Source organism: Pantherophis guttatus, chromosome 2 (genome assembly GCF_059756535.1).
Source record: "Pantherophis guttatus breed Tessera chromosome 2, ASM5975653v1, whole genome shotgun sequence".
NCBI lineage: Eukaryota > Metazoa > Chordata > Lepidosauria > Squamata > Colubridae > Pantherophis > Pantherophis guttatus.
Window position 1 is genome coordinate 87,229,178 of NC_142064.1, and position 19,218 is coordinate 87,248,395.

General features: G+C 38.1%; 1 protein-coding gene across 4 annotated transcripts in view; it reads right to left on the reverse strand.

The window, feature by feature from the left end:
* The window catches only part of PTBP3 (polypyrimidine tract binding protein 3), a 58,654-nt gene extending 40,308 nt beyond the window's left edge, over positions 1 to 18,346 (reverse strand). The window contains exons 1-2 of one of the 4 annotated variants that reach the window (XM_087886355.1): positions 16,758 to 18,346; positions 4,662 to 4,695 (exon numbers count right to left, since the gene is read on the reverse strand). Coding sequence is in view for 2 of the 4 variants with exons in the window: in XM_034410598.3 (XP_034266489.2) it covers positions 18,002 to 18,154 (153 nt within the window). In the remaining 2 variants the exon portion in view is untranslated. The remainder of the gene's footprint in view (positions 1 to 4,661; positions 4,696 to 16,757) is intronic. The other 3 variants (XM_034410597.3, XM_087886356.1, XM_034410598.3) reach the window with 3 other exon arrangements.
* Between the last annotated feature and the right edge of the window lie 872 nt (positions 18,347 to 19,218).

Genomic DNA, 19,218 nt, shown 5'->3' on the forward strand with positions numbered 1-19,218 from the left:
ATGAGCCAGGGAAGATTGGAGGTGTGTGTGTAAGGGTGCGGTGGGGAAGGATTCTTGCAGAAGCACTGCATGAATCAGAGGGCTAGGGAAAGTACCCAGGACTGCAAGCTAGCACAGGAAGCACCAGGCAGGATAAGGAAGGTGTGTGAGAAGCACTGTGTGGATGAGGAGGAGTTGGGGAGGGTGTGTGAGAGGCATGATGCATGCATGGGTATGTGTGTACGAGGTACTGTGCAGGTCAGGGAGGGATTGTGGGGGCTAAGTAACCAGCATGGTGCAAACGCGAGAGTCTGGGGATGATGTGCAGGTGGGGGAGACTTACCTCAGAGAAGACGTCAGCAGGGAAGGTGACAAATGGCAATCACTGACATGATTACTGGGTGCTTGGCAACCAATTTCTAAGTGTGAATGCCAAACACTCAGATCACAAGCACATGACCATAGGAGAGCTGGGATGGCTGGAACTCTGAGGACTGTTCGTAATGACCATTCAGCCTGTTGTAACTTGGAATGGTTGCTGATGCATGGTTGTAGGTCGATGACTACCTGTACATTGTCAGAAGTCCTTGCTTAATGACTGCCCTATCAGGCAACCATAGTAGGCTATCACAAGTTTTCATGTATTTCCTCTGCTACCAATTTTTAGCAATAATATGAGAGGATCAACAGAGCTTGCAGTTACATATCCCTGCTGTTAACTGTAAAGAATGGATGGCATCTGGATCATAATCAACACACATAGTAGAAAGATACATTTATAAGACACAGATGATAAACTCTTCTACATGCCAGAAGAGGACTGGAAATGGTACTACACTCTCCCTTTTATTTTAATATTTCAGTAATATATTGCTACCAAAAATAAAGAAACAGCTGGACTTTTCTTCACACGAAAAGTTGCTTACTTGAAACCATTGCACACATTTTTTTAAATTAAACTCAAGCATATTTAGAAGAAAATTGTGTCTAAATATATGCTTCCTATTTTGGAATTATGTTATTCCACCTTTCAGCAACAATTCAAGTCGTTTTCAATTCTGGACACAGAAGGTTCTCTGTTCTCTTCAGAACTATGCTCTCAGCATGATCTACAGTTTTTTTGTCAGGCACAAGCAATCAGAAGTATTCATGGATTGCCCAAACAGATACTTCATTGTTGATCACCTATATTACAAGATTCTAACCAGATTGTCTGCCTTCACCTAAGATATAACAAATATAGATTTATAGGTTTGATGCCAAATGTTTTCTTCCCTGAATGGATTCTAAACTGGAATGTTTCTTTACTCTCCCTTTACTTCACCACATTTTTCCTCACACTGATATGCTAGAAAACTCAATGCTTGCTGTTTGCAATTACTTCTTCCCCACCCCCACCAAAAAAATCCAATTAGAGAGTCATTGGTTAATAATGCTAATTGGAACTGGAATTTTCATCGTTAAAGTGATGCAGCTATAAAGCGTGCCATCATGTGATTGCACTGTTTTAATGATGGCAATTCCAGTGATCCCCAGCTACCATTGTTAAGTGAGTACTGGGTCATTAAACAAGGAATTCAAGAGTTTATGACTTCAAACTTCCTGTCAGCTTCCCCATTGACTTTTATTTATTTGGGAAGCAAGCAGGGAAGTTTGCAAATCATGAACATGTGATCGCAAGGGCATTGCACCAGCCAGAACTTTGATGACCAGTCATATCCACCATTCGTTCAGCTTCTTATAACTTAAAACATTCAATGTAAAGATCCATTCAACCAAAAGAACCTAAATACTTCAGCTCTACTGTAACACACTGTTAACTTCCTGGTGCGAATATACAACAAGGGAAAAATAAAAGTAAATAGAAGGCTTTATCTCTATGTCTGTCAATGACATTGCCCTATGTCTGTAGTCCAGAGGCATACACTTTCATCAAACACTTACTTGATAGCATATACCAGGAATGGCTAACCTTTTTGCCATCGCGTGCCAGGAGAGGGGGGGGCGGGGGAGGGTCGCGCGTGCACGTGCCCATGCGCATGTGTGCGCAACCCCCTTCCCCCCCGCTCCTGGCACATGATGGCCTGATAGGCCCGTTTTTCTTTCTTACCTGGTTCCAGATCCTCTCTGTGTATCTGGGAATGGCGAAAACAGCCTTTCCCACTCCCTTGGAGGCCCTACAGAGGCTGAAAAGGCCCATTTCCCAACTCCCGGTGGGACAGGAAGTGACATTGTTTGTTGTCCCCAACCTCCAGAACCTCTCTAGGAGACTGTAGGAGCCTCTCTAGGAGTCTCTGGAGGCTGGGGACAAGAAAAAACGTCACTTCCTGTCCCACCGGGAGTGGGGAAATGGGCCCTTTGAGCCTCCTTAGGGCCTTCAAGGCAGTGGGAAAGGCTGTTTTCGCCGTTCCCAGATACACAGAGAGGATCTGGAGCCAGGTAAGAAAGAAAAACGGGCCTTTCCCCACCCCCAGGCCCTCCAGAGGCAGGAAACAGCCTGTTTCCCTACTTCTGGTGGGCCCAGAAGGCCCGAAAATCAGCTGGCTGGCACGCGCATGCGCCCCAGAGCTGAGCTGGCGTGCCCACTAATATGGCTCCGGGTGCCACCTGTGGCACGCGTGCCATAGGTTCGGCATCACGGGCATATACTTTCAGTATAAACTCCTGGAATTAAGGTAATTTTAGCATTACAAGGGTGTCATAATGATACATACATCCTAGGGAAGGCCTATTTATGTGGCTGCTAATATCAATTGTGCATGCAGCTTTACTATGACTACCAGCTACTATTTTAAAAACCTATATCCCTACACCACTGAACATTTGTGTTTTCATTTGTGTGCAAATATATGCCATTTCCTCTAAATCTATCATTGCAACACATAAAATATTATATGAATTATCATACTACTCATTAGAAGTACATTTCAGTACAATAAGTCTAATCATCAACTCTCTCTATAGAGAATGATGCAATGTCTTTTTGACTTCAAACTGTAATATATTACCAGAATTTAGTTTTGTTTTTAAATCCTATGTCGTTAAATTAAATCAATAATATAAAATTATATTTGTTCATGTACTAAATATTATCTTCCAAAAAATGCTATAAACATTTCTTTAGAATGCATACTTTTTCATTTATCTCTTAAAAATGCTTTTGACATTAACGTATTTCATTTTCTGAAGTTTAAGTTTATAAATTGCTTCACTTTCTTAAACAAAATTCAGCATACATTTCGTCTATGCTTTTATATTAGTAGTAAAATACATCTTATTTTTGTTTTTAAGACCACAAATCTCTTGTATTCTCTTATCTGAGGATAGGCCTCAGTTTTGTATTTATATTACCACTCATCTCCCTCACTATATTCAACAAAATTTCTAAGTATGTGTGTGAATATTCATATGTAGAATTATATATAGAAATTTTTCTTGAAACATTTATCTTTGGATAGATAATCGGATGCAGCAAGGTTCCATACCCACCATCCATTTGCATTGGCCATACTAATTTAAATAATGATATTTTATCATTCATTGGATTAATGAAGCTCATAATGATGCTTTTAATTTGTAGAAATTAATTAATAATAGAATTAATAGAAAGGCAAGGTAATCCACTGAACAAATACATAAATAATAAAATAAATAAATAATATAATAAAATTAAATTAAATTAAAAACAACTAAATATCTGGAGGGCACCAGTTGCCTATCCCTGTTTCATAACATTTAACAAAAATTAGGATGCAAATAATCTTTGTGTAATTCAAAATTAAAGCTCAAAATATAATTTTAACAGTATAGAGTGCTTAAGTATTTCAATGCTATTGTAGAACTTCTGAGAGTAGCTGGAGAAATATTCATCAGTGTGGATCTGAAAACGATACTTCACAAAAAGTGTTGCCACAAAGAAACCAACCACATTTGAAATATTAAAGCACTCTTTATTTTATTTTATTTTTTAATTTGTTTTCTATTGTGTGACTTCCATTTTATTGCTTTAGAAATATTTATCTTTTAATGTTTTAATGCTGTAAGCCACCCAGAGTTGTTTGGATAAGAGATGGGTGGCAAATAAATTTAAACAATAAAGCTTTGCAAAGCTCAACCACAGAATTTGAACCCTGTCCTCCCCTATTACCTTTGTATGCCAAAAACACTTCGCTGGAACTACCACTAAAGTGAAGGGGTTATGCACATGAACACATGTGAAGAAGCTAGAAACAATTTTCCAACAACCACATAAACTTTGTAAAGGTCTTGGCTGCTTTAGTACTTTGAAAAGTAAGATTCTGGCTAATGTGCTCCACATGGACCTTTTTTAATGCTTTGGACTACTCTATTCATCAGTGAGAATTTAAAAATGGGTTGCAGCTTTTTATGACTTACCTTTGAACAGCATTCCAAGCACAGGAATGAGGTGAAATGTACATATTTTACAGCTGACTGAGTCACAGCCTTCTAAGTTATTAATATCCTTAGCTGAGTTGGAAGAAACATAAATTATGAACTCTAAGAATTAAAGAGTTAAGATCCACTTCATGAAGAAAGAAATTGGATGGAAATAAAGCAATGCCACAAGAAAAAAAAATGATGCACAAGTTTCAATGTGTTATCCAGAAATAATAAAAATGTGGATAACAAGTTTATATGAAAGGACAGAAAAAGATTCCTACCTTTAAACCGACTGCTATAAGATCTGTAACAACACTGTGTGAAAACAAATGGGAGAAAATGGAAAAGTTAGAAAAGCAGTTATTGTACAGGCAATGATAAATAAAGCTAAAGGAAGAAAAAATATCATAAGAATGAAATGAGTTATGGAGTGTTTTTGCAAAAGAAATGGAACAGTTTAGTAACACACAATATGAAAAAGAGAGGCTTAGATAGAGTAATCAGATAAAACATTGTACAACTGTTGTTAAAGGGATTCCTTTTTTTCAGACATACGCAAGACAAAAAGCCTTTCTAATTTACCTGCCAAGCACACACACAGATAAAATATGCCATACTTTTTTGGAAAAAAGTCTCTACATTCACATATAAAGAATTAGAAGAACTAAACACTAGTAATCTAATGAATTATGAAAATAAGATTGCACATCATAGTTTCAAGGATGGTCCCATTTACTAGATAGAAAAGGTATAACTTCTTTGTGTTATCTGTATGTTGAATTATTATCAGAATATGTATCTTAAAAGCTATAGTAGATATAAACAATGGGAAAGAGATAGTAATACAGTAATACTCTTTTAGGGCGAATGTTTTCATAAAAATAACAAATTAAGAGCAATGTCATACAATCTACTTTTACAAGGAGCAAGGCAGCCCCCAATACATCCAAGCTCAGTCTGAGAAATATATTTCAGCAGAAATCAAAAACTATGTCAATGCTGGCTGGAGTTGTTATTCCATTCCTCTTTTGGGAGTTGAGAAAAGACTGGATTATATTAAGCTAAACAATTTACGTATGTTAACTATCATTATAAGTGCAATTATTTCTGAAATAATTATGACTGGTTTTCTTACATCCAGATATAACTAACTTAAAAGAGAGGCAACAGGTTTAACAATATGCTTCTATAAATAAAATTAACTATAGTCAATACTAGTACTTTCAGACATTCTTTAGTTAGAATATCATTATCTGAAGCTGAAAGCCTAACACTTGAGTTGCTGAAATATGATCCAATATCAAAAAACTAAATTCCTTCTATTAGTCATAGATATAATATAAATCACCATAATAATGCAGTGCTACTACTGAGACTGCTAAACAAGACATTTAAGAGGATTATCTCTTCCCAGTAAGCATTACCTGGACAAGTAATTTCAATTAGGATTCCATAAATTTTTATGCAATCTCTTTCTTAAAATCACTGACAAAATAACTATGCTTTATTGGATAAAAATGAACATTCCTGAACAGGTATCATCAAACTGTGGTGGTCTTCATGCTTCAATTATTTCTTTCATAACCCCTAGCTATTAGCCATTCTGTCAGAAACTCATGAGACTTTGTCAACAAAGAAATCAATTGAAAAAAAATTCCATGGTCTACATAAATTGAAGCAAACTTAATACAGCATCTCAACAATATACTTATTAATTCAGGAGAGTCTGTACATAGCCTCGTAACAAGCTTAGATAAATCGTAACAAATGAATACCAAATACTCTAGTGCAGTGATGGCTAACCTTTTTGCAATCGGGTGCCAAAAGCAGGGGGAGTGTGGGGGGTCGCGGGTGCATGTGCCCACATCCATAATTCAATGCGCCCTGCCCTCCCGCGCATGCGCACGTGACCCCCCCACACTTCCCCCTGCTTTTGGCACGCAATTGCACGGTGGGCCCAGTAGGCCCATTTTTCCCCCTCCCCAGGCTCCAGAGGCTTTCTAGGAGCCTGGGGAGGGCGAAAACAGCCTTCCCCATCCTCCCCCAGAGGCCTTCCAGAGGACGGAAACAGCCAGTTTCCCGACTTCTGGTAGGACCAGAAGGCCTGAAAATCAGTTGGCTGGTACGCGCATGCATGCTGGAGCTGAGCTAGGGCAACACTCGCGTGCCCACCAATATGGCTCCATGTGCCACCTGTGGCACCCGTGCCATAGGTTCGCCATCACGGCTCTAGTGTATACAATATAGTAACAAAATTCAGGCTTGAATGGAAAGGAGGAATTAAAACATAAAAGTTGCTGTGTAAGAAGAGTATTACACGTAGTTTAAATCTAATAATCAGAATTGAGCCAAACATTTCTGTTGCTAAGCAAGAAAGTTGTTAAGTGAATTTTGCCCCATTTTATGACCTTTCTTGCCACAGTTGTTAAGTAAATCATTGTAGTTGTTCAGTGAATCTGGTTCCCCATTCACTTTGCTTGTCAGAAGGTCTCAAAAATGATCATATGACCCCAGCACTGCAAGTGTCATAAATATATGCCATTTGTCAAGTATCCAAGTTTTGATCAATTGATCTTGGGGATGCTGCAATAGTCGTGTGTGTGAAAAATGGTCATAGGTCACTTTTTTCAGTGCCATAGTAGCTTCAAATGGTCACTTAATGAATGATTGTTAAGTCAAGGACATAAATTTTCAATTTGCTCTTGCTACCCAAAATTGAAGGACTTAATATACATACATATATAAAGCAAGAAGTTCATATGACAAGACAGGCATTTCTATCATCAAAATTGAAGAAAAGGTCACAGTTATACAAGCACTCAGAATGTTCTTTTTTATGTTATGTAAAAATAAAAATATAAGCAAGAATATTAATAATACAACACTGTATTTTAACAGAATCAGGAAATACAGATATTTAAACATGATAATGAAACTAAAATGAAAAAAATAATAATCCATGTAATATTAAATATTTACTGTGTGACTATACTTATCAGAAATGTCTAAACATGCTGCAATAATTGTCAGAAATTTGATCATTTGTCCAGAGTCAGAACTAGAAATTAATGAATGTACTGTATAAGTGTAAAGTTATGACTACATAACCAACTATCAAATAAAATTTTGTTCTTCTGATATTGCTATTTAAGACTTGTACAAGGATAGAAGCAGCTAAATTGTCCAAGTTAAAGTATTCAACTGTCAGAAATTAAAGTGTAACAAAAGCCAGATATTTAATTCTGAATCTCCATCACTTACATTTGAAAAGTTTTAAGTGTGGACTTTGGAGGAAGAACAGACGTTGTAGGAAAACAGTGTACAACGGCAAAAAGGCTTCAAACCAGAACATGCCACTAAATCATCCATAGCCAGGCTCTATACTACAACCCAATTTGTTCTGATCCCCTTGACACAGATGTTTGACTAACAGAATCAAAAGAAGCGTTCATAAGAGTAAACCCATTCAATGAGATCAGTAGACAAATCAATAGAGCTATATCAATTTCAGGGACGACCTATTAAACGACAGACCACAGGAAAGTGAACCAAACACCACTGCTTGTCACCTGCAGCTTACAGCTGAAGCCACTCCAACATTATTAATAAGCTACATCTCACACTGTACAAATGACATTGCGCTTTCTCAGGTGGCACTACTCAACAGCTACTCAACTCCCAAGCAACAAAAAAACCCAGGTCAATGGTGCCAATGAGGAAACCAGACCCTGCAATAAACCCAAACCCTACGGATGAGTACCTTTGCATGCTCTTCCTCCAATATATACCATCATTTGCCAGTCATGCCTCTCTGAATTCTATATTGGACAAATCAGGAATTGTTGTGTAAAATAATTAATGGATACAAGTTTGATATCAGGATTTAAAACAAGAACAAATATCGGAGCATTTCAACCTTTCAAAATACTGTATACTACAAAAGTATTCTACAAAATACTTTGAAGAATCAGCTTTGGATATATGGGACTTTAACACCAGCATGAGGGGAAAATCGATGAATTTGCGTACATAAACATGTTTTAGGCAAACTCAGGAGGTCTTAAGAAAGTGGATTTTTAAACACAATTTAACAACAGTTAATTGATAAGGTATTTATAATCTGTCTCATGTGCATTTGCATAACCAACTTGTCTTTCTCTCTCTCCTCACCCCAATTCAAATCTGACATCAGTCTAGCTATTCCATGCATCTGATGAAGTGACTAGCCATTCATGAAAACTCATGCCTTTTAGTAAAGCCAGAAAAAACTGTGTAATTTTAAATTATTACTGGGTTAACAAAGTCATACAGTAAGCAGAACAGATATACAAATATATTCACCACTTTTGGTTATACAAACTAAAGTGTTTAATTCTCTCTCACTCTAACATCTCAAAGGTGAACTGAGAAGAATACAGCTGGGAAACTTCAGTCCATGCAACACAGAAGCCTTTGGGAAAGGAGATAAACTGTAATATTTGTATTATGCTTGTTCTTTTTAAAAGTCCATTTTGTCATTCAACATTTGCAGTATCCCATTTTCCTACATTTTATTAATGTCAACGATTGTGGATTTCCAAAAGCATCCACTGAGTAAAATTATATTTCTCAACAAATATTTATTATTTCACAGAAACTGCATGGCATATTTTGGCCATCAAGTTTTAAAGAAATAATTTTAAACATTTTCAGGAAACTTGTAATTTTATAATTGTAAATTATAAACTTATAATATAAACTTATAAATACTTAGGAGCTATTTGTACTACAGAGTCATTTTAATGGCATATGCATTCATATTCATGCTATCGTATTATTATTTATACAGGTTTTCCTATCCTGGCAACCATCTTGACACACTAAACAGTTTCATCATGCCTAACTAATGGTCATATTTGTTGGAGGATTCCACATTATATTGGAGAAATGTAAATTTAAAGTACGACTATAGTATAGACTTGTCAGAACTTGCTTACTTAGGGCCTCATTTTCACAAATTTTAAAAGCAGGTTACTCCTGTTCAGTAGACTCTTTAAAGATGGCTATAGCCATGGAATTAATTATCCATTATTGCCAAAAGGCTATTTTCATAATTTTTTAAAAAAATCATATTATTAGCCTTTTGAAACTCAGCTGGATTCATGCAGCTACATGCATGCAGTAGGAATAGAAACTGCTACAAATTCTGCAGTACTAAATGCATCCTATTCAAATTAGTAGCAGGAAAACAATCATATAATCAGATTATTCTGTCATGAAAGTTTTTACCAGTATGGTAGTGTGGACTTGCAGCTGTTAAGATGTATTTTAAGGCAAGTGTGCTATGTTATTTACAAAAATTGGAAATATTCCTTTCAACCGTTCAAGCAACTACAAATAAGTAGAACTGCTAAACCAACAAAGGGAAATCTAAACAACATGTCTTTTAGACACTTCATTATATTGTCAATTCCAAGCTCACTCACAACATAGCAGTTACAATACAGTGTTATTAAAGTCTTTATTAACAGTTACCTTAGATCAGGGGTGTCAAACTCATATAGTGTCATTACGTGACATATCAGTACTTTTTTCCCCTTTGCTAAACCGGGCGTTTAACAGCTGTGCCTTAGATTATTGAAACAATTGAACTGAGCACAAAAACCAAGGTAAAATGTTTAGATTTTTTTTCTGATGAATTATCTGCAACTTCAGTTGATTTTCAATCTGACTGCTTCAGTTACCCATAAATCAGATTCCTACACTTGTAATTCCTCAGTTCTCTAAAATTCAGGGGGCTGAAGTCTGTCCTGGAACCTATAGTACTGAACAAGCCTTTACATGAAAGTTCAACCTTCCCCCACATTGACAACTTTCTGGATGCAAGTGAAGACAGAGCTCTCCCAGATGGTTTTATTTTATTTATTGTTAAGATGGAACCATCTTGTATCTGTTTTCTTTTATGAGGAATCCAATTTTAAATTGTACACTGGCTTTAACATGCCATTATATTTCATTTATTGTTTTATAGCTTTTTGTACACTACCAAGAGTCTAATAATTATAGCTCTCTAAAATTAAATATATCTGAATATTACACATTAAAGTGATTATATAAAAACAAAACACAGTTGTGAAAAATGAAATATTTAAAGAATGTTGTCATATTTAACGTGCCAATATATTCAGTAGAATTTATTTTCAAACTAGCTAGCAAAATTGAACTGATAGTACATTAAACATTTTGCAACATGGTTAGATTTACAATCTTATAAGCAGCAGCTGCATCCTCAAGCGCTCATCTTTTCCACCTAGCTGCATCTGAAGCAAGGCAAACTGCAAAACCTGTTTTTCCAGATCAGTTAGAATCAATTGACATTTTGGTTTTTCTTTTGCCAGAATGACCTTCACAGGAATAATGCACTGGACCACTATAAAACCAGTTTAAGAATTCTAAGAACTCATACCTGAATTTGCTTGCTTTAGTATTTTTACTATTAGATTATAGGCTCAAAGCAAGAATTGTCTTTAAAAAAACACTGCATAATATTTGAAAATACACATAGTCCTTGACATACAACAGTTCACTTAGTGACCGTTCAACGTTACAACACTGGATTTATGACTATTTTTCACACTTACGACCGTTGCAGTATCCAGTCATGTGATGAAAAATCGGATGCTTAGCAACTCATATGTATGACAGTTGCAGTGTCCCAGTGTCATGTGTTCACTTTTTGTGACCTTCTGACAAGCAAAGTCAATGGGGAAGCCAGATTCACTTAACAACCATGTTATTAACTTAACAACTGCAGTGTTAACAACTGTGGCACAAAAGTTCGTAAAATGGGGCAAAATTCACTTAACGAATGTTTCACTTAGCAACAAAAATTGTGGGCTGAATTGTGATTGTAAATTGAGGACTACCTGTACTGTACATTTTTACATGTTCTTTGCATGGACTGGTCCATACTTAGAATAGATGTTTTGGGGTGATCTGTGTCCAGACTAATGGACACTTATGTCCATTAGTATTTAGAAGAGCAGGGTCAAAGAAGAACCAGAGGAAAAAAAACACTGGCTGCAGCACTGTCACTGTCCTTGAGGTAGAGAAAAGGAGATTAAAATGATTGGGGGGAGGGCAGTCTGGTTGTTCTTGAAGTCAAGGACATTGGTATCAGCTAAGCAACAATAGTGAAAGGAAACTGCTTGAAGATCAATTAGTAGAACAGTATACAGGCCATTCAGAAAACCCAGAATGGTATAAAATTGGTATAAATCGTTGGTATAAGTTTCAAATGGAAATACACTTTGGATTTATGAAAGGGATGAAGATAATAGAAAACGAAATATAAAGTATAAATTTGCCTGCAGTGCAAAAGAAATTTGTAGTCTTGAAGTTAGCTTTCTATTGATTAAAACCAAATCGAAGTAGCAAGTCATAAAAGAGATCACTTTTAGCAAATTTTAATAAATATGCTGCTTGTGTGGTAACACAGGGAACTGCATTAAAAAAACAAATAATGGAGCAATGAAATAGTAGGACTGGATGCTTGAACGAAGTACCTTAACCCAAAAATATTGAACAGTACCAAGGACTATATTCAGTTTACTAAACATCTTACATCATCTTATTTTTAAGGAGTATCTTTTCTGGTTGTAATTTTTGGATGGGTTTCTCAAGGTACTAAGTGGACTTCTCATATCTGAAAAAAAAAAACCAATTATTTTGTTTAAATCAAACAAACAGAAACAGGAATTTTACTATTCCATTTTGATCCATATATGCACTTTTTAATACTGAAAAAGCAGGTCCCTAGTAACATTGCTTTCTTTTGTTTGGATGAGTCTCTATATGAAATTATCTTGATTACCCCCACGCCACTTTCAATATTAATCTATTTTTATTAGGGCTGCATTCCCCTCCAAACCTGCCGCTAAAGCTCTTTGGGGGTTCAGCATGGCTTCTCTGAAACCACATTCACCTTCTGAGCATAGGTGTGCATGAAAATCTTTCTACTGGAGCTGCTGCTTCAGTGAAGTGGAGCTTGTCTTCTATTTCAAAGTCATCTGATAGCAATACTCCAGCTACATCACCTATGTCAGATGATGCAGTTTATCCTTCCAGTTGCAAACAAAGTCCATCCTACAGAAGCAAGTATGAATAACTTGGTAATAAAATTGCAGCACAAAGTGTAATTCATAAATACTGCTTAGTGTGATTATATACCAACTCTCCAGATAGTTGAAATTGCAGATTTCATAGATAGGGTTCAGTCATTTCTTAACAGGATACAATTCACCCAACAGAGTATATATTGCAGAATCATTAGATAAATGTAAGGAAGAAATTAAAGAAGTCAAATATCTAGTGGATAATAGCTAACCTGTATTTGGATGGCTAGAGCAATATCTATTGCAACATATCTTTGTCTATCAATCAAAGAATCAGTTTCTTCCTTACCGAAACCATCAGGAAATGCATGTTGCTGAATATTTACAGAAAGGACTATCACAAACTCTCAAAATATTTTTTTTTTTTTTAAATTTGATTTATATGCCGCCCTTCTCCGAAGACTCAGGGCGGCTTACAATGTGCTCAGCAATAGCCTTCATCCTTTTTGTATATTTATACAAAGTCAGCTTATTGCCCCCACAAACTGGGTCCTCATTTCACCTACCTTAGAAAGGATGGAAGGCTGAGTCAACCTTGAGCCTTGGCGAGATTCGAACCCTGCAGTAATTGCAGGCAGCTGGTCTTAATAAGCTTAATAACAGGGTGCCTTAAACCCCTGTACTACCAAGGCTCTAAATGCACTAATTAAACACCTAATACAAAGTTTGCTATGGAGTATATTGCCAGTGTACAAAAGATTAGAAGAAATTTAGCATTAGGAAACTAATATTCAGTCTAATAGAATATACATGAGGTTATAGGTCATTTAAAAGGGAAAATTACATTCCAGAAGTACTACCCAACCAGTATTATTTAGCCATGGCAAAGAAATGAAATCCAAATGTTTTGATTGTTCAAGGTTTTGGCCAAAATCCAGACAGTTCCGAGTGATTTTATGGAATGGATAAAACAAGGCTGTACACTGCACACACACCTTCCTCTTCTGTCCACTGATTTCCAAGCCTCTTCCTTTCCTGCCTCTCCTCAAATACCACTGATGTCCCATGCATTACTTATCAAATCTATCCAGTGCTTTCCCTTCCTTCTCTCTGCTACTAATCTATTGTTGCTACCAATCTCCACACATGATTGCCAAAGAAACCCTTCAAGACTTGCCTTTTTCCTGCTCCCCCCATCCAAAACAACTCTTCTGCCTGCATCAATTGCATTTTGATCTGCTTCCAGAAAAAACAACAATACAACACTATTTTATTCCTCATAACTGAAGCACACTTAAAATGGTTGGGCCGCAAAGCACCCAAAAGTAGTTGTTCTGTATACAGAACAATTCATGAACATAATATTTTGTGCATTCCTAGTTTCAGTGCTTATATAAGTCACCTCCTATATATCTCAAGTGAGATACCTCCTATACCTCAATGCTCTAGAAATAAAAGACAATGTGGCATACCTTGAAAAGAACTTTCACAATAATCATTTTGCAGCAGCTGTTTAGAAGAGGGCACAGAGAATTTATTTTCCCAGAAGATGCCCAACAGGACACATTAGTGGATTGCTTGAAATGCTATTACCAAAAACTAGCTTAATGTAATGAAAATTTGTAAATGAATTTGTGAATAACTGAAAATAAGAGCAAAATTCTTAATACAGATTAAATCAACTGAACATTTGATAACAATACCAAAACCTATTTCTATAGCCTTGAACAGTACAAAGAAAAATATGTTTGTTTTCAGATGATGTGAAAGATATGTAACTTTGAAAACAAAAAAAGGAAACGAGAGTTGGTAACTGCATTACCATCATTAAAACAATCTATGAAGTATTCCATGTGCAGACTAATCTATTCTGGCAAGTATTTTGGAGGAAGTGAAAAAGCTAACAATGACAACTAAGTGGTGAAAGGCTAATGGCCAAGCCACCACATAGGATGTGCAAAAGATAAAGTGTCAAGTTACCAGTAGTTAAAAGAAGGCAGGGAAAGGAAAGCACTGAGAATACCAGCAAATGGGTACAGGCCATGGTGGGGAGGAGGGGCAAGGTACACTAGTCTTATTCTTTTCACTCTAAGATACCTCCAGATTTTGTTTGGCCTAAAACAAAAAACATTAAAACATTCTGGGTTTCACTTTTACGAAACCCAAGCTTACTCAAGAACTTCTAAAACACAGTGTGTTTACCTTAGGTTTGAAACAAAACATATTTTTCTAAGTGAAAAAATTGAATTCAAGTTACATCAAACACAAAGATTTTATAATTAATTGATTTAATTAGAATGTAATATGTGAATTCCTTTAGGAATTGCAAAGCCCATGAGTAGTCACTAAAAACCTTGTGTCCTGTACATCCACCAAAGCATCCCAAATCATAGAAATAAAAAAACCTCCTCATACAATCTTAAAACACATTCATAAAAGGAAAAGATTTAAAATCTATCTGCTCAGTCATATAGTTGATGCTTTTGTACTTATTTAGGATTTTCAGGAAATATTGTCTCAAATAGACTGCCAAGGTACCAGAGTTACTAAAATAAATATATATATTCTTAATAAATCATGTGTAATCATCATTATCAAAAAGTTCTATGTAGTCACATTGTTATTCCCCATTTTAGAATGAGCCATCTAAGCAAAATTAGTACCATTTTAGGCATTTCCTGCTTCTGGCCAATTCCTCTTTGCATGGACTACAGTGTATCTATATATAAAGGCACAAGCAACATATTCTAATCCATTAGACAACCCGTCCCCAAGATAAAGCACTACACACGCAGATCCTGAGTATCCCAGCTTCCTTTGCTTTAAATGTATTATTTATTAGATTTAATATAATTTCCCTGTCAAGTAGCCTCTGGGTGGCTCACAAAGCATAATAATTAAAACATGCATGGTATTGTTTTTTGCCATATTGCATGTATGGCAAAAAAATAAAAAAATGCAAGAAAGATAGAAGAAAAAAGCAAGGAAAGAAGTGTGGCTAATCATATTAGTGTTTTCTATTTCCTAAAGGAAATGTTTGCATTAATACCAAACCCAGCATTTCCCTTGACAAAGGGAAATGCCACATTGCAAAAAATGTTTGGAATCCTTTTAGAAATGAAATTCAACATGATCTAATCATATAATTGATATATCTCCTTAAAATTTCCAAGATGATATGTTATATGTTCAGCTTCTCATAATAGAATAGGAAATACTTTGTTTTTACAATACAATGTTCAACTTGCTCAATTAAAAGAAATTAACATGCAATAAAGGTAACCCAGGAATTTCAAACTGCCACTGCATTTCTATATAAGAATTATAGATCAAGAACCTGAATTTCATTAGTTATACTATTTAAAGTATAATAAAATTATATACCTATCTCCTCAGAAATCTCATATTCCATAATTATTTCCTCAAGTAAATTGTTATAGCAATGCAGTCTTAAACAAAAAAGTAGTAATACCATTTGCAATATTCCTATTGCACGGCTTGAAAATAAATTTTCACATTTGTTTTGACCTAATGGTCACTACCAATAAATTTAATTCACAATTCATTATACTTGAGATACTTCCTTGCTTAGATAAATGTGAAGAGAGATTGTAGTATTACTAAATCAGAACAGAACATTGACACAAATGTTTCTAATCTTATTTTCTTGCCAAAACTGTGAAACCTCAGGCAAACACCCTTCAACTCAAATATTAGTGTGAAATATTATGTTCAGAATAATAGAAATCCTATCTCGGAAAAAGGTACCTAATTATATTGCTTCTCAAAAACTACAGAACTTAAAATACATTCTTCAATGAATGTTAAAAACAGTCAATAGAGCAGAAGCTATTTTTTGGACGTTTTTATTGTTGTTTTGCCTTAGCTGTTTTATAGTTTTAGAACTGTCAGCCACTTAGCTGTCACTTGGCTGAGATGAGCTTTAGAAATGGAATAAATAAATAAGTCACTGGGGTGTCAAGACCAAGGTATGAGCAGCTATCTTTCAGCCATTGCAATATTTAAACATTTTACCAGCCCGAACTACGGAAAAGAAAAGAAAAAAGGTCTAAGTTTCATGGCGATGAGAGAGGAGAGTTCCAATTAAATTAGCTCAAAATCAAGCTCACGCTTGCAAGCTTTGTCAGCCGTCACTGCCGGCAGTGCAATATACTATGGAAAGCTGCTGCTCGGAAAAACAAAAAACGGAGGGATGGGGGGAACCACCACACACAATCGAAAAGATTGGGAGTTTTGCCGTCTTTTCTCGGGCCTGTCTGCCACCTTTTAACTTTAAGGCGGCGCTCTCGATTTCCTGGTTGTGTTCCTCTCCGGTGGTTGGAAAGGCGTGACGCGCTTCGACAACAACTCTCCTCACTCTCGGTGGGGAACCTCCCATCCTCGAGACCGCGTCCGTCTGCTCCGCAAACTGTTCTTGTTTTTTACACACACACACACACACACATTTTGTTTGCACCTCTGGAGCCAAGCGCACAACTCCGAAAACGATCCAAGCGGCGGCAACTCCTATAGCAGAACTCTATAAAGTCGAAAAGCCACACCTGACAAACGCGGGTGGGGGGGGGTGAGGAAAGAAGGAAGGGAGGAGGGAGAAAGGAAGGAAAGAAGAAGCCAGAGGACTCTTTCGCCCTTTAATTGTCGCAATCGAAGAGGAAAAGAAAGCGGGGTGGGAAGGAAAAGAGAGAGAGAGAGAGATCGCCTGCTTTCTATTTTATTTGTATTATTATTTTTTTTCTTCTTCTTCCCCCACTGGTTTTTCTTCTACGGAGACAAAAGGCCACCGAGGGGACCCCATTCCAAAGTGCGCGAGAAGTTTTAAGGGCTGGGTTATGTATGGGGCGCCGGCCGGCCACACCTGAGGAAAGTTAAGATCGCGTCTCGATTTTCGCCTCGCCCTCATCAAAGGAGGGGAGGAGGGGGGAGAAACCACTACCGTTTAAACCCGGTTTCTTTCTTTCTTCCTCGCCTTCGCACGCCCTACCGGGAAGTGAGGTAAAAAAAAAAAAAACTACTCCGGGGATCGCTCGCTGCCCGGGTTCCGAGGAAGGGAGGCGGAAGAAAACAAGGAGGGGCGGTGGGACTCGATTCTCGGCGACTCCTCTAAGAGTCCTATTCCTGGTGAGGACTTCCAAGACCGCAGCTTCCGTCACCCGCGCTTTTGGGGGCGGGGGGAGTGGACGATGAGCATGGTAGTCCAAGGGCAGAGGAACGACGCCCCCGCCCCACTGGTTCCACTTCCTCGCCTAATAGCCGGACCGAAGTCTCATTTGCTCTCTCGCCCTCTTCCCTCGGCGTCTTACTCCGCCTTGCCCCGCCGCCTAGTAGCCCCCTCAAACTGTGCATCTCGATAGCCGCCACCGAATGCAGGACGGCCACGCGAAACTGAAGGGGGAAGGAAGGAGGAGGGGGGGGTCCTTTCGCCTCCTCTTCCTCCTCCTCCTCCTCCTCCTCCTCCTCAGCGAGCGTCGGGGAGAATCCGCAACGGCCGGGGCGAGGCAGGTACTCACCCATCCATGGCAAGACAGGAGGAAGGAAGCGGCGAGGGACGGGACAGGGTGAGGGGGAAGGGAAGGGAAAGGGAGCCGAACAGCCGCTCTCTCAGGAAGAAAACGAGAAAAAGGAGGGGCGGACGGAGGGGCGGGGTTGCCGGCCACGCGCATGCGTGACAAGATGTTCGACGCCCTGCTTCGCCTCCGCCTTTTCTTTCCCCGCCCCTCTGCCGGGACTTTCGGGATCTGCGCGAGAGCGTCGGGCACGGGGTTGGAGGTGGGGGGGAAGAGGGGGAAATGAGCGCGCAGCTGGCTTTGCCCCGGCCGTTGGAGACTTGGTCGAACAGCGTTCGTGCCCTGGGCGCGTGACTGAACGTGCCCGAGAATTGGGGGGGGGTCGGGGGGAGAGAAATGCAAGAAGTTGCGCGCGGCTGCCTGGGAGGTCGCTTCGCCTGAGCGCTTCTGAGGCAGCAACAACAGGCGGCAACCACAGCAGCTGGGGCGGGTGCGCGGGGGGGGGAGTGCGATCTAAGAGCACTGCTCTTTTTTCCTCTGGGAGATAGATAGATAGATAGATAGATAGATAGATAGATAGATAGATAGATAGATAGATAGCAAAAAAAATCCTTACCAATGAGGAAATATACACTACAAGGAAACACATTCTTCGGAGTACACAGTTTAAGTTGTGTGGCAACATTTATCTTGAAAGTTTTTCCACTGTTTCGTTGCACTTATTTCCTGACTGAGTAAATTTGAAAAAAAAAACACTTAAAATATGTGTAAGCAATTTTCTCATTTTTGTATGCTGCCAAATCTTCACCTCTCACAATAAAACTATACATTGGCATATGTTAAAAGTGCAGCGTATAGTTTGAATTGTTAGTCGTGAAGTTGTGTCCGACCCATTATGACCCTGTGGACAACGTTCCTCCAGGCCTTCCTATCCTCTACCATCCTCTCGAGTCCATTTAAGCTCATGCTGACTCCTTCAGTGACACCATCCAGCCACTTCATTCTTTGCTGTCCCCTTCTTTTGCCCTCAATCGTTCCCAGCATTAGGCTCTTCTCCAGTGAGTCCTTCCTTCTCATTAGGTGGCCAAAGTATTTGAGTTTCATCTTCAGGATCTGGCCTTCTAAAGAGCAGTCAGGGTTGATCTCTAGGACTGACTGGTTTAATCGCCTTGCAGTCCAAGGGACTCGCAGGAGTCTTCTCCAGCGCCATAGTTCAAAGG